At 55.4% G+C, this 12,779-nt stretch overlaps 4 protein-coding genes across 4 annotated transcripts; 1 reads left to right on the forward strand and 3 right to left on the reverse strand.

Annotated features, from left to right (window-relative positions):
- Positions 1 to 244: 244 nt before the first annotated feature.
- Positions 245 to 1,463, reverse strand: COL26b_000060 (uncharacterized protein; the record flags this gene model as incomplete). The annotated part of the gene is made up of 4 exons (XM_053173035.1): positions 245 to 573; positions 635 to 847; positions 905 to 974; positions 1,041 to 1,463. The coding sequence occupies 4 exons, from the start codon at positions 1,461 to 1,463 to the stop codon at positions 245 to 247; spliced, it is 1,035 nt and encodes a 344-aa protein (XP_053042741.1).
- Positions 1,464 to 4,100: 2,637 nt separating this feature from the next.
- On the forward strand, positions 4,101 to 5,134 carry COX6 (Cytochrome c oxidase subunit 6; the record flags this gene model as incomplete). The annotated part of the gene is made up of 4 exons (XM_053173036.1): positions 4,101 to 4,315; positions 4,560 to 4,605; positions 4,731 to 4,848; positions 5,013 to 5,134. 4 exons carry the CDS (start codon positions 4,101 to 4,103, stop codon positions 5,132 to 5,134), a joined length of 501 nt encoding a protein of 166 aa, XP_053042742.1.
- Positions 5,135 to 6,090: 956 nt separating this feature from the next.
- On the reverse strand, positions 6,091 to 8,689 carry COL26b_000062 (uncharacterized protein; the record flags this gene model as incomplete). The annotated part of the gene is made up of 2 exons (XM_053173037.1): positions 6,091 to 7,167; positions 7,217 to 8,689. The coding sequence occupies 2 exons, from the start codon at positions 8,687 to 8,689 to the stop codon at positions 6,091 to 6,093; spliced, it is 2,550 nt and encodes an 849-aa protein (XP_053042743.1).
- A 2,754-nt stretch (positions 8,690 to 11,443) lies between these two features.
- On the reverse strand, positions 11,444 to 12,199 carry COL26b_000063 (uncharacterized protein; the record flags this gene model as incomplete). Its single annotated transcript, XM_053173038.1, has 3 exons — positions 11,444 to 11,734; positions 11,797 to 11,985; positions 12,047 to 12,199. 3 exons carry the CDS (start codon positions 12,197 to 12,199, stop codon positions 11,444 to 11,446), a joined length of 633 nt encoding a protein of 210 aa, XP_053042744.1.
- Between the last annotated feature and the right edge of the window lie 580 nt (positions 12,200 to 12,779).

A 12,779-nucleotide genomic window follows, 5' to 3' on the forward strand; every position in this document is an offset into this window, starting at 1 on the left:
AAGCGTCTCTCGCCAGTCGCAGCGAAGACGATGCAGTAATTCATAGTTGCTAAAAACAGCCGATGCTCTCAGATGGTCGTTCGTGTCGCGCGCATGAGCTAGCGGGCCCAAGCCAAGAATGATTTCATCTTCACATCCAAACGTTGTAAGCGGCGCAGATCTTGGCGCAGACAGCACCAAAGGCCCTGTCGTTTCCGCATATATACATTCCACCGTGTGGATGACACATCTTAATGTCAGGCGTTTAAGCCTTTCGGGATCGGGGAGTAGAGCCGTTGGCCTTGGCTCCGGAAGCCTTAGCGCTGCCGTTGGAGTGGCCGGCAACGGCCTGGGCAACGTTGTGAGGGTCAGGGAGAGGAGCCTGGCTCATACGCCTGAGGGACTTGCGAGTCTGCGACTTGCCGCCCTTCTTGTAGGTCGCGAGGTAGAAGGAGATGAAGAGGACGAGGTAAGAGCTGAGGATACCAATACCAGCGAAGGCGGCAAACTCCTCACCTGCGCACTCGCCAGCGTTAGGCATCCAGGGCCAGTAGGTCGAGGTGAAGTAGGTGTAGGAGGCGAAGTAGACGAAGCCTGTCACAAGTCAGTCCGACTGCAATTTCTCGCCGGGTTCTAGAAGCACCGCAAGACTTACCGAGATCGATGATGAACTGGATGATCTGGAAACGAGTGACCCACTCCTTCCACCAGATGCGGACGCCACGAGCGCTCTGGAAGTAGTACCAGTACATGACAACGTGGACGCCGAGGTTCAGGGTGATGGGAACCCATGAGACAGCGGTCGAGCCAATCAGCTGAGTATAGCAGAGGAGAGCGGTCGCGCCGTGGTGGTAGCAGTGGAGGAATGCTGCATATTGGATTAGCGGAAGGTTTCACAAAGTTGGGATCTTGGTCGTGCGCGTACTCAGGGGCTTCTTCTTGAGGAACAGGAACACGGTGTCCAGGAGCTCCATGTACTTGGTCAGGTAGGTCATCTGAAGGAGGAAAAAAAGTTAGCAGTTGAAACCTTCAGAACTCGAATTGATGGCGGATAGACTCACGTAGTAGAGAACGACCAGGGGCTGGGTCCAACCGCCGTCGGCGTGGCAGATGGAGTGGAAAATGCCCTTGCGCACGACGGTGGGCAGGAGCTGCTCGATGTAGAGGGCCAACAGAGCGGCGCTGATGAAGGTGAGGAAGAAGTTGTGGATGAGGAAGAGCGTCTTGAGCTTGTAAGGCTCGCGGTTGCGCATCCAGTCGCGGCCGCCGAAGATGATGGCATAGTAGATCACAACGAAGATGCCAGCCTCCTTGATGGTGGACATGGGAGTGACGCCGGAGACGAATCTGAACTCGCTGACGGGGTAGCCGACGATGGGAGTCCAGACCTTATCGAGGAGAGGCCATAATTCGATGCCGAAAGGGCGGTCGAGGGTAGGCAGAGGCAGCTGCTCGTAGAACGAAGAGGGGGCTTGGGTGGCCATCTTGACTGATGCTGTAGTTGGGTTGGAGCTCGAAAGAGGTTGAGGAGGATTGAGATCGAGGGAGGATGGCGCGCAAAGATCTCCTTTCGGGGGAGAGTAGCTGCGGCAACAAATTCGGTTACGCCGTGGGTCTCGATGCGGGTTGCCCTGTGGACTCGACGCGGAAGACGCGGATCTCTTGAGGCTTGGGGGAGGTGAGGGCGGTGGTAGTGGTTGGCTTTTCTGAGTGTTCAGCAATGCACGCGACGCAAGACTGCAGATGCAAGGCGCGGTAGCACTAGCAGAGAAGGTGATCGGCAACCTAACCAGCAAAGGTGACGGGAGCCAGTAAGGAGTGACTGGAGACAATGGCAGCAAAAAGTGAAGGGTTCAAAAGAACAATGGCGACACGCTCTCTCGTCTTCTCTCTACCCACCACGGGACTCCCGGTGAAGTTGTTGACTTTGAGGGAAGGAGGTGGACAGAAGTCAGAACGGGGGACGGGGGACAGGAAGGTAGGAAACGCCACGGACTCGGGGAGCACGGGAGGAAGTTTGGTTTTATGAGGAAAAGGAAGGGCCAGACGGGGAGACCGGCGGCGGCAGCACTTGCATTAATTGGCAGTGGCAGAGGCAGAGGCAAACCTAGGAGCAAGGCACTGAGGAGTCTGAGGTGGGCACTGGGCGGGCAGACGGTCAGTCAGTCAGGATCCGTCGGTGTCAGTGAGCCGTGCCGTCTGGTCTGGGAGTCTGCCAGACACTGGACAGCAGCAAATGCGAAAAGTTGTTGAGATTCCATGTCAAAAGGGGAAAATTCCTATCACGAAGGACCAGGTACCCTGTACTTGTCGCGTTGCTCTTTTCGCGGCCTTCATTTGATCGTGCAGCATGTGATTCGCTGCCCGGCCTTAGCCCAGCCAATGGGCTCTTGTGCCTGGGCCTATGCTCATTTGGGGGGCCTGTTCAGCTTTTATGGTTCCCAGGCACAGCACGAACAACAACCAGCTCCACGTGACTGGTGTGGTGTTCGTGCCGTCTCCGTGCTGGGTTCAATGCCTGCAGTGTTGACTCCCGTCAGCTTTAGGAGCCAACAGGAAGTGCCCAGTTACAGTACCTTGGTAGGTAACAGAAGATGATAGACAATGCTTAGTGCCCAGGTCTACGGATAGAAGACTGAATGGAAGGCCTGGAAGCTCCGGGTGGATGGATTGATTAATGGAAGCCCCGGAACCCAAGGTAGAGAGGCTGTACCTGCTTTTCTCTACGGTGGCATTGCCTGCCAAATGACGCAGCACCGTTGCGACGAGGTGACCTCTAGCTGGCTGCCAATGGAATTGGCGTTTTGGGTCTCACCTACACTTTGGTTCTTCTGCGGTTTTGCGCTGGACAGGGGCCCGGCATAGGCCGCATCGCAGCTTTCCCGTCGGGCCCCAAAATCTCCAAATCCACACTGCCAACTCGACCTAGCCCCAAAACAACCGTCTGGCCCGCGAAGTACCCGGTACATCGACGCTCGTGATGCGGCTTGCAATCTCGGGAGTTTAGGCTACGTTGCCAATCGCAAAAGAAGAAGGCCCGGCGACGGTCACGACGTTCTAGCTCAGGATTCGACGATGGGCTCGATAGAAAAGGGTCGCCCAGGAAAAACACTCAAAATTGTACCTCGGCCAATTGGCCCGGACCCAAATCAGAAGCAAGCAACTAGCAACCATCAAATGATCGATCACTCATCCGACTTCTGAGGGCGATGCCGTCACAGTCCCCAATCTCCGGCATCTTGAGTCCGGTCCGGCTCCGTGTCATCCCTCCCTCGCTCCTGCCTGCCCACCCCTCCTAACACGCTACCCCAAATCCCGTCATCGCCCAGTGCTCCCATCCCCCCTTATTAGATTTAGAGCCCGTCCGGCCGTCAAGCTGTCAGCCTTGCGCATCCCGCGTGTGCGGCTGCGATGGTGTGCGTGAGTGCCGCGCCGTGGCTGCGGGCGTGGCAGGCAGGATGGGACGGTGCGACGGAACCTTGAATCGCCTTGAACTCCGGACAGGGTGTCCAGGTGCTATTGGAGGGGCCTCGATTCGAGTCTGGAGTTCGGGGCATCGGCTCTGTTGCCCTGCCTTGCCAGCCTGCTTACCTGATCGCCTGTTCCTTCCCCGTGGTGCTTCCCAATGGGCTGTCACAGCCACTGAAGATGTGTTAGATCTCAAGGGTTCGCTGCCTGGGGACCAGTGAGCTGCAGCATGATGAGTATGACCATTACCACATTTGGGGATGAATCGTCCACAGTGGCCTGATAATGGACACTCCGTGTGAAAAGGCGCATCAACTGTGTCTTTACAGCTGCAGCTTGCTGCATCACCACCAAGATAATCCCAATTCGCACGGCCTGGAGCTCAGCTCCGACCTCACAGCAGCAAGCTACCGCTTAGTCATCCAATCAAAATCTCGCAGAATCCAATCCTTTTTCGTGCCGTCAAACACTCACCATCACCCGACTCTAATCCCGACGAAACGCCCATAGCTTTCGCGAGCGAAAAAAAATAAAAAAATAGCAACCACTCACCACCTCCACGTCACACAGCCCGCCGCAACCTCCGACGTCCCTCCGTCCTCCGGTCGCCTTCTCTCTCTCCCCTCTGCACACACACAAAACCGACCCGAAAGATGTCGACCTCTTCCCTCATCCGCGTCGCCGCTCGCGGCTCGACCACCTTCTTCCGTGCGAACCCCGTCCGCTCGACCCAGCCTCTGATGGCCCGCTCCGCCGTCCTCCTGCCCACCATCGTCGCTGGCGTCCCGGCCGCCAACAACTTCAGCACCAGTACCCGCATGCGCTCCAGCGCCCACGAGGAGGAGACCTTTGAGGAGTTCAGCGCGAGGTGAGCCATTTCCTCGACGTCAGGCTTTAGCGTGGTGGGATGTGGCGGGTTGGGACCTTCTGTTCGGGCGTGCCGTTGGGAAAGGCGGCAGTGAGCCGGGGACGATAGGGATACCCGGAATCGACCACGACATGCCACCAACGGAACCCACCACCACCACCACGACCGCCGCCCAACCCAGCCATTGAGGCCTCTATACCCCTCAATTCGCTTCCCGAACGACGTCGCTGACTTTTAACCCCAGATTCGAGAAGGAATTCGATGGCGTTCAGGACGTTTTCGAGCTTCAGGTTAGCATGCTTACCCGCTCCCCCGGCTGCATCGAAATTCCTCGGGATCTGAACCTAGTTTCGGGCCCCAAAGTGGTCTGACGGGAGGAACACACGAGGCTGACTCTTGCACCGCACAACCACAGCGCAACCTCAACAACGCCTTCGCCTACGACTTGGTCCCCTCCCCCGCCGTCGTCACCGCCGCCCTGAAGGCTGCCCGCCGCGTCAACGACTTTGCTACCGCCGTCCGCATCTTTGAGGGTACGTGATTGTCCCGCGCTTATCAGATTCGATTTTCCCGCATCGCACTTCCGCACGCCCCCCAAAAAGGCTCTGCAAGCAATTGAAACACGATCAATGCACGGCGCGAATCATGTCGAATCGGAAATCGGAAATCGCTAACCTTTTCTACTTTCTACCCGCAGGCATCAAGGCCAAGGTCGAGAACAAGGGCCAGTACGAGCAGTACCTCGAGGAGCTCAAGCCCCTGAGGGAAGAGCTCGGCGTCACTCTGAAGGAGGACATCTACCCCGAGGAGAAGAACTAAATCTTCTCATCCCGCACAACACATGACCGTTCCTCTCGCGAGAACAGGTGACGTGTGAGATTCGATACCAAACCGGGCAAACAGTCGAACACAACGAACCAGAAGTCCTTGGGGTTGCGGATTGGCCAAGGCTTTAACTTGTATATTCTACGTCGGGGGAAAGGAGCTGCTGCCGTGGTGCAGGGGAAGCGTGAGAAAGGGCAAACTGCTTAAGAGAGAGAAGCTTGCTTTTTTATATGTGTGTTTGCGTGTGTGCGTGCCGCTCTATGTGTGTGTGTGTGTGTGTGAAAGTGATAGATGGGGGAGTTCTGATCCTGGTAGTGTGATTTTGAATCAAGTCTCATGTACCATCTCACCAAAAGCCTCCTCTCACAGATATACAAACCAATACACATCTCATTTGTTTCACAAGACTAGATCTCGTCTCTGCGCCGGCCGACCGCATGCAGCCGAATCTGTGGGGTAAAAAAACCTGGGGTGGTGGTATGCTCCGACCGACCTCTCGGGACCATCAGAACGCAGTTCCCCCTCGCGTGCTGGGCAAAAATGTGGGCAGGCCGCAGAAGCAATCTACACTTCCCCCGCGAAGTTCAATGCTTCGGAAAGGGGCAAGTTTCCGATACACTTCAACTTGGCCCCACGAACGATGTCACGCGTGGTAATCATGCCATCAGGCGTCATCGATATCACCTTGTGAGACAACATCCAGCAAACACAGACATCGCAAAGAGCCCTTTCTTTCTCTTTCTACCAGGGAAAAAAAACCTCTAGCTCATCAGAACCTAAGTTCAACTCGTAAAAAATACAATAACCCGTCCCTCATTGAAGGGTATCATGCTTGCAAAGGCCATCTCGCGGGCCCCTCGTCTGTTCTCCTTCCTTCTAAACAAATCAATACTCACAATCTCACAACGTGCTGGCATGCTTTCTCATCTCGCCACCCTAAGACAGCAATCTCACTCTCTAAGGTGGTTGAACCTGTGATTGTTCGACGGCAGGAACTGCATGCCCGGCACGGGCGTGCTCCCCGTGCCCGAGGACTCGTACGGAACGGGCGAGGTTCCCCTACTAGCCGAACCTCCAGCCGTGCGCGGCGCCCTAGGGCTCATCATGCCGAGGCGCGGGCTTCGGGGAACGCTCTGCTGGCGCGTCTCCCTGCGGCCGTTCTTGAGCGTACGGAGCTCCTTCTCCACGCGTGCGAGCTCCTTCTCGCGGTCCCGACTGATGGCCTGGGTCTCGGCGATTTGCCGCTGCATCTCCTTGATCTGCTCCTTGGAGTTGATATCCTGGATCTGCGCGAGGCTGCCGGCCGCCTGCTTGTGGAACTCGGCAACCTGCTCCTTGAGCTCCTTGTTCTCCCGGGACAGCTCACTGTTAGCGTGGTTGGCCGTCTGGTAGGCGTCTCGCGCGTAGCTGAGCTCGCCGTCGCGGCTCTCGAGCTTCTTTTCCAGATCGGCAATCTTTGCGAGGGATTTCTCGAGCTCGTCCGTCTTTTGCTTAAACACCTCCGTGGCCACTGTGCCGGCGTCGACCAGCGCTTCGTCGAGAGTTGCAGACTTCTTCTTGAGCTCTTCCTCGAGCTTTTGTACCTTGTTCTGCCAGGTTTGGCTCTTCTTGAGAGCCTTTTCCTCGGTCTGCTTGGCCGCATCTCGCTCTGCCTCAAATTGGCTGCGTTCTTTCAGCGCAGCCATGTGTTTCTCCTGAATAATATTAATGGTCTTGTCATGACTCTTGACCCTCTTTGACAGGCTGTTCACATGCTTGCGCAAGTTTGCCTCTAGAGTCGTCTTTTCTGCTAATTGGTACTCGAGCTCAGAGATCTGGATCATGGTTAGCGCCTTGCACTGTGAGACCGAATGATCATACAATACCTTTGTGGTCAACGAGTCGAGATGGTCCTGCGTCGTGCGGACCTGTACGTGGGTTGGGTTGGGGTTCAGGTGGCCGCGGACCGCGTCGTCGATGCTACCGCCATCTCGACCTGGGGAAGGGCTCACGCGCAGGCGCTTTGTGACCTCTTGGGGCCCATCATCCTGGAATACACATCAGTGGCTGATAATCTCTGAGTAAAGGGCGTCCTACCGCTTTCCGCTTCCGACTTGTCAGCTCCTCAGCCGTTGGGGGCATCTGGCTTTGGTGTTGGCTGTCGGAGTAAAGATCGAGAACTGCAGTCGGGACGGGCTCGGGCTCCCAGCCAAAGTTGGGCTCCGGATCAATAACTTGGTTAGCGAAATGAGCCGTGAGTCCATCAATCATCTCTCCCAGTTCATCATTACTAATGAGACCCCGGGACTGGAACATGGCAATGAGCAGAGCATTCGTGCGATCTAGTTCGCTCATGTCGTCCCCCAACATCGGTTCGAGATGCTCGACTGAGTATGTAGTCATCAGCCTAATCAGCATAGGTTTCCTGCCGTTCATTTGGGCCCAGCGGCTCAGTACATCAGTCCTCATGATGCCGCCGTCGAAACCAATGACGACGTCAAAGTCGCTCAAATCATCCACGAGAGTCTGTTCTGTGTGCATAAGCACGACGTTCAGAGAATGTTCGTCGTCGCTTTCAAGCTCGTGCAAGCCCTTCAAAGAGTACGCAATATCGCTGGTACCAATGATGGCCTCAAGGTAACCCATGATGGTAATGTCGCGCACAACAATGAGCACCTTCTTGTGGCTTGTCTGGAGCCTCTCCAGGAACCGTCCGACGAAGAAGTACTTGCTATTGGTCCCCATGGCGTGCTTCTTGAGATCTTCCGCTGCTAGCGCGTCAATGGTGCCACTGTCGAGAGGCGCAGGGAGGTCGCAGATATCACGCAGCTGGTCTAGAAGCCTTCCAATGGCGCTCACCAGCGTCTCATCCGGCAAAGCCTCGCCAGATCGACAGAGTCTGTTGAACTGCTCGATCTCGTTCTTGTAGACGGTGATTGTGCTCAGGTAGAGAGGGCGGATGTTCGCTGGGAAGGAGACGGTAACAAGGTATTCGCTTTGGTCCATCGACGTTGGGGGCCCAGATCGATACTGTTCGACATCAGGGGATGATGCTGTGCTCTTCGCCGTGGCCGTGTCCTCTGCAGGTAGAATGCTCAACGGCGCATCATCTAGCTGATGCAGTGAGGTTAGAGGATCATCCGGCTCGATCGAGCGACTAATGTCTGACGGAGAGATCGTCATGGGTAGTTGCTGTGCGGTCTCAGCGGCCATAAGATTGCCAGAGAAGATGTCCCCCGGGTTAGCCGTCGGCGGATGCTCGCTAGCTGGCGCTTGGATGGCGGGCTGAACGGGTGCGCTGGTCAGAACCGGCAATTCTGATGAAGATGTGGCAGCTCCTCCCATGTGCCAATCTGTGGAAATAGGGGGCTGAGAGTTGATCTGAAGAGACGGATTTTCCATGGCCATCGAGAAATCATGTGTGTCCGTTGGTCCCGTCGCCACGCTACCGTTCCCATCAAGCTGTCCTAAATGCTCCCCAGAGTCATCGCCCAAGTCACCGCTCATGGCCGCCTCTTGCATCTTCAGCAACTCCTCAATGGCCGACATCGGCTCACCCGTGGACGCCATGGCTGCGGGAAGACTGGATTGTCGGTTAGATCCCACGACCCGTGCTGGTGCTGAGTCGCTGTTGGACGGAGGAAGAGATCTCCTTTCAACGCAGGTGCGGAAACTTTCTTCCAGCGACTGGCGGCGTCGGTTATGCCGTAGATTTGCGAGCAGACGACCGGAAGGCGTTGTTGACACGCTTCTGTGCGATAATGCGTCCGAAGCCGACAATGAGCTATCGATGCAGAGACGTCGTTGCTGTGGCTTGCGGCGAACCGTATCAGGAATGAACTCTTCCTCGGTCAGACTGCTAACCGATCCAATTTGGCTTGCTGAGATTTGAGGCAAAGGCACGACCCGTTGAGCGTGCTGCGTGTTAATACTGTCGCCCTGAGAATCAGATACAGTAATTTGCGCCGGATCAACTTGGTTGGCTGTTTGCGAAATCCGCTGGCCTGAGCCACCACTGGTACCTGTAGTTCTATTCTCTTGTGATGAAGAAGATTCAGAAGACGACGGTGAGTCAAAGTCAAAAGCTGGCTGGGTCAGAAAGACGGGGGCTCCGGATGATTGGGATTCCTGGTGTCTCGCTCCGGATGACCTCGATGATTGATCCGCGTCGTTGTGTCCAGAAAGGCTGTCAACTTGATGTGACGGTATAGACGCGTCGGAAAAAGATGCCGGTACTGATTCCTGCTCCTGAACAAGTTGAGCGGCAGCTTGGGCTGCCAACAATGCCGAGTCTTGAGATGCAGAACGCGATCTTCGAGGAGCAGCAGATTCTGAATCCGGCAGTTGGCTCTCCGGAATGGATGGAAGGGTGTTTGGTATCACCAGGTGCTGGCTTTGGCTTGGAAAGTACTGCGTGAAGAAGATAGGGTCTGAAAAGACTGGATCCTCCTGGCGGTGCTGGGAGACTTCCGAATGACTATCTTGCAAAGAGCTTTGTTTAAGAACGTCTTGAGAAAGACGACCAGAGGGTGCACACGAGAGGCGCGTCTGAGATTCGCTAGTCTTACTGAGAGAAGTCCCGACGCTGGACTGCCTTTGTGAATCTGCAATCTCACGGTTTGAAATAATCTCACCCCGGTTAGTGATCGGCGCGATTGCTGAGGCAGCAAATTGAGATTCTTGGCTGTCAGGCCCTGAGTAGTCCTGTGAGTCGGGAATGGTCCTTTGGCTGAGATTCTCTGTGAGCAGCACCTGATTATCCTCGTCTTCTTGTGTAGAGATGGGCTGTGACCCATGCGAAGTTGAACCTTGAGAACCTGAGACACTGAGGTATTCGGTAGGGTCAAATTCTACTTTGGAGGGAATTGCGACAAAGATGTTACTCGGTGCTTCGAGAAGAATGTCCGAGGCAGCATCCGTGTCGAACTCGGAGCCGAATGAAAGCAGCGACGGCGGCTCACTGCAATGTCGCTTAGAGAGATCGTGTTCGTCCTCCTCTGAGTCTTCAATTTGAGAGTTTTCGGATTCCTCTGCAAAGCGCTCACTATGAAGTCGCTTGCGCCGATGAGGCGGCCGAATAGGTTGGCTACCGTTAGGGGTACTGACAGTTGGAGAATGCGATGATGCGCCTTGGTCCTCTGCTCCCTCCTCCCGTTCGCGTTGTGATTCTGGCTCTTCAGAGCCCGTCGCGTATTGAGTGTACGCCTCTTCCTGCTTCTTCTTCCAATCAAAGATCGCCTTGGACGTCACGTCCTTGCTTGGAGCCTGTTTGGTTGTTAGAACGGACCGAAACACAATGGCGCGACTGTACTTGCCCAAGATGGAGAGAAGCGTTCGCCCGTTTTCTTATCGTCGTCCCAGTCGATCAGGTACTCGATGGTTCCCCCGTACTGTCTCTGATCAAGAATATTCTTGATCGTGTACCACTTTGGCTCGCTAGGCTCTCGGGGTTTCTTGCGTTGTTGTTTCGAACTTCGGCGGGCACCACTCGGCATTGACAGATCGCGGACCACCTCCGAGAAGGTGGTGTTTGTGTTGCTAGGGGTTCTGTTTGCGCGTCGGCTTTGGCGTGGAGGTGTCCATGTATGTCGCGCGTAGTCGCAAAGTGTGTCGCAGGTGGTGAGGAAGGCGATCGGTCGCTTTGAGGACCTAGCCGGGTCGCAGACGAGGCTGATAACCGATACTCTAAGCTCTCCAAGCTCGCGCCGCTCGGGCAACAGGATGACAGTGGTTCCACGGTCAGCCTGCCGTGGCTAGTGACACCAGCCCCATTCTGGTCCAATCAAACGACGCCTCTCGCTCTGGCTCCACTCCAGGAACACGCTTCACCTGCAGCCTCGCTCAGCAGACGCGCACGAGCCAAGCAAGCGTCGTCTAGACAGGTGGGAAGCTTCACTTAGACCTGGATGCCGTCAAGCCAACCGAATCGCGCTGCACAATAGTTGGCGAGATACTTCGTCGTCTTGGATATTCGCTCTTCAAATGAACTCAAGAATGCTTCAAGGCTCTTTCCACGCATCACGAGGCATGCAATGCCTTTTTTAAACACATTGATCTACGCAAGAACAGGGCTCATTAAACCATTCAATATGTTCACTGGTGACCCAGTGCTATTTACTCCATGTGGAGTGGTTCCCAGCCATAAAGGCCGGGTCCCGGGTTAGCCCCAGGCTTCATCAGCACAGCGCTGAGTCGGATCGTCGTCGATATCTCTTATACCATAAACCACATCATGCCTCTTTTGCTTTTGATGTACATGAGTCCCTGAAGACTCCTTTTAGCCTGCGCCCAGCGAAATCCAGACCCAACTTTTGTCATCACCCTTCATACGTATCCCTTACGAGCGCCCTGGAAGAAGAAGCGCACAATGAAGACCTGCAGAGCTCCCATCAACACAATCAATGCGCACTGGATCATGCTGAAGTTGATGATGCGCGACTCGGTGCTGCGGACGGTGCTGAAGTTTCGGTTCTCTCTGGTGCGGAAGTACTTTTGGCCCCTGGAAATGGTCGAAAGTTGGCCAGAAAGCTTGAAGATGGTCTCCTCGAGAGTAGTGTGCTGTTCCTGAGAGGCACCCTGCTTGGAGGGGAGCTGAGCGCGAACCTCGTTCTCGACCTGCATCAAAATGGATGGTAAGCATGCTGAGGTATCATTGCTGGGTTGAGCACGCAACGTACGGCGATCTCGAAGTCGACAAACTTCTCGGCAAATGTACTCATCTCGTTGTTGAAGCAGAACTCATAGTCGCCGATCTGCTGGGCAGTGAAGACAAAGTCGCCCTGACGCTCCTTGGATCCATCGAGAATGACCTTGTTGCCCGGTCCCGTCACAACGTAGTCGATATCAAAAGAACCACCGGATTGGACCTGCATCAAGAGAGTTAGAGCATTGTCATGGTTGAATGCATGCGTGGCGGTGTCGACGTACGGCGAAGTAGAAGGCCACCTTCTCGTTCTCCTTCTGGGTCTTGGCGTAGAAGCACGCCTTCTCGTTGGCATGGATCTTGTAGGTCAATGCCGTGGCGGCAACCTGAGAAACGAAGCAGGCAAAAAGCCCGCAGGCAACAGCGGATAACCTCATGATGTTGTGGGTGGGAGCCTCGTGCGCGCGTGAGGGTATCTCGATCGATCGACTCTGGAGCTGGCTGGGTATTCAGGACAAGCTGTCGCCAAAAAGGTCACCATGAACGGGCCACGATTGAAAGTTCGGCGCGGAAAATTGGCGCCCGCCAGATGTAAGGTAGCCCCTTGGACGTGTGCACGGACCATTCAACGGCAGGAGCAACTGCCAGCGGCCTGCAGCAACACCGGAGCTTGAGGTGCTGGGCCGCTAGAGAGGGCCTAGAAGGTACGTATCCCCACTGGCCCAGCCGCTGTAAGGAACCTCGCTGCGGGAAGGTAAAGTGGCCCCATCAGAGCTCCTCAGCTCCTTTCCGCTTCTCACCACCCACGCTCACATGTTCTCAGGCGCTGAGGTTTCCCCTAAAAAGTGGCTTGTTATCGCAGCGTTCGTGTTTCAGCCCGTATGGAGCCTTCATTAATCAGTGACCTCATCTCGCTGCTAACTGAAGCTGCCCTGTCACGTCACGTCCGTGGACCCGTCTAGCAAAGAGCTTCTTTACCTCCCTGAAGGCAGCATCGCGACTCCTTCTTTCCTCTAT

Source organism: Colletotrichum chrysophilum (genome assembly GCF_026319265.1).
Source record: "Colletotrichum chrysophilum strain AFK26 chromosome Unknown scaffold_1, whole genome shotgun sequence".
In the NCBI taxonomy this organism is placed as follows: Eukaryota; Fungi; Ascomycota; class Sordariomycetes; order Glomerellales; family Glomerellaceae; genus Colletotrichum; species Colletotrichum chrysophilum.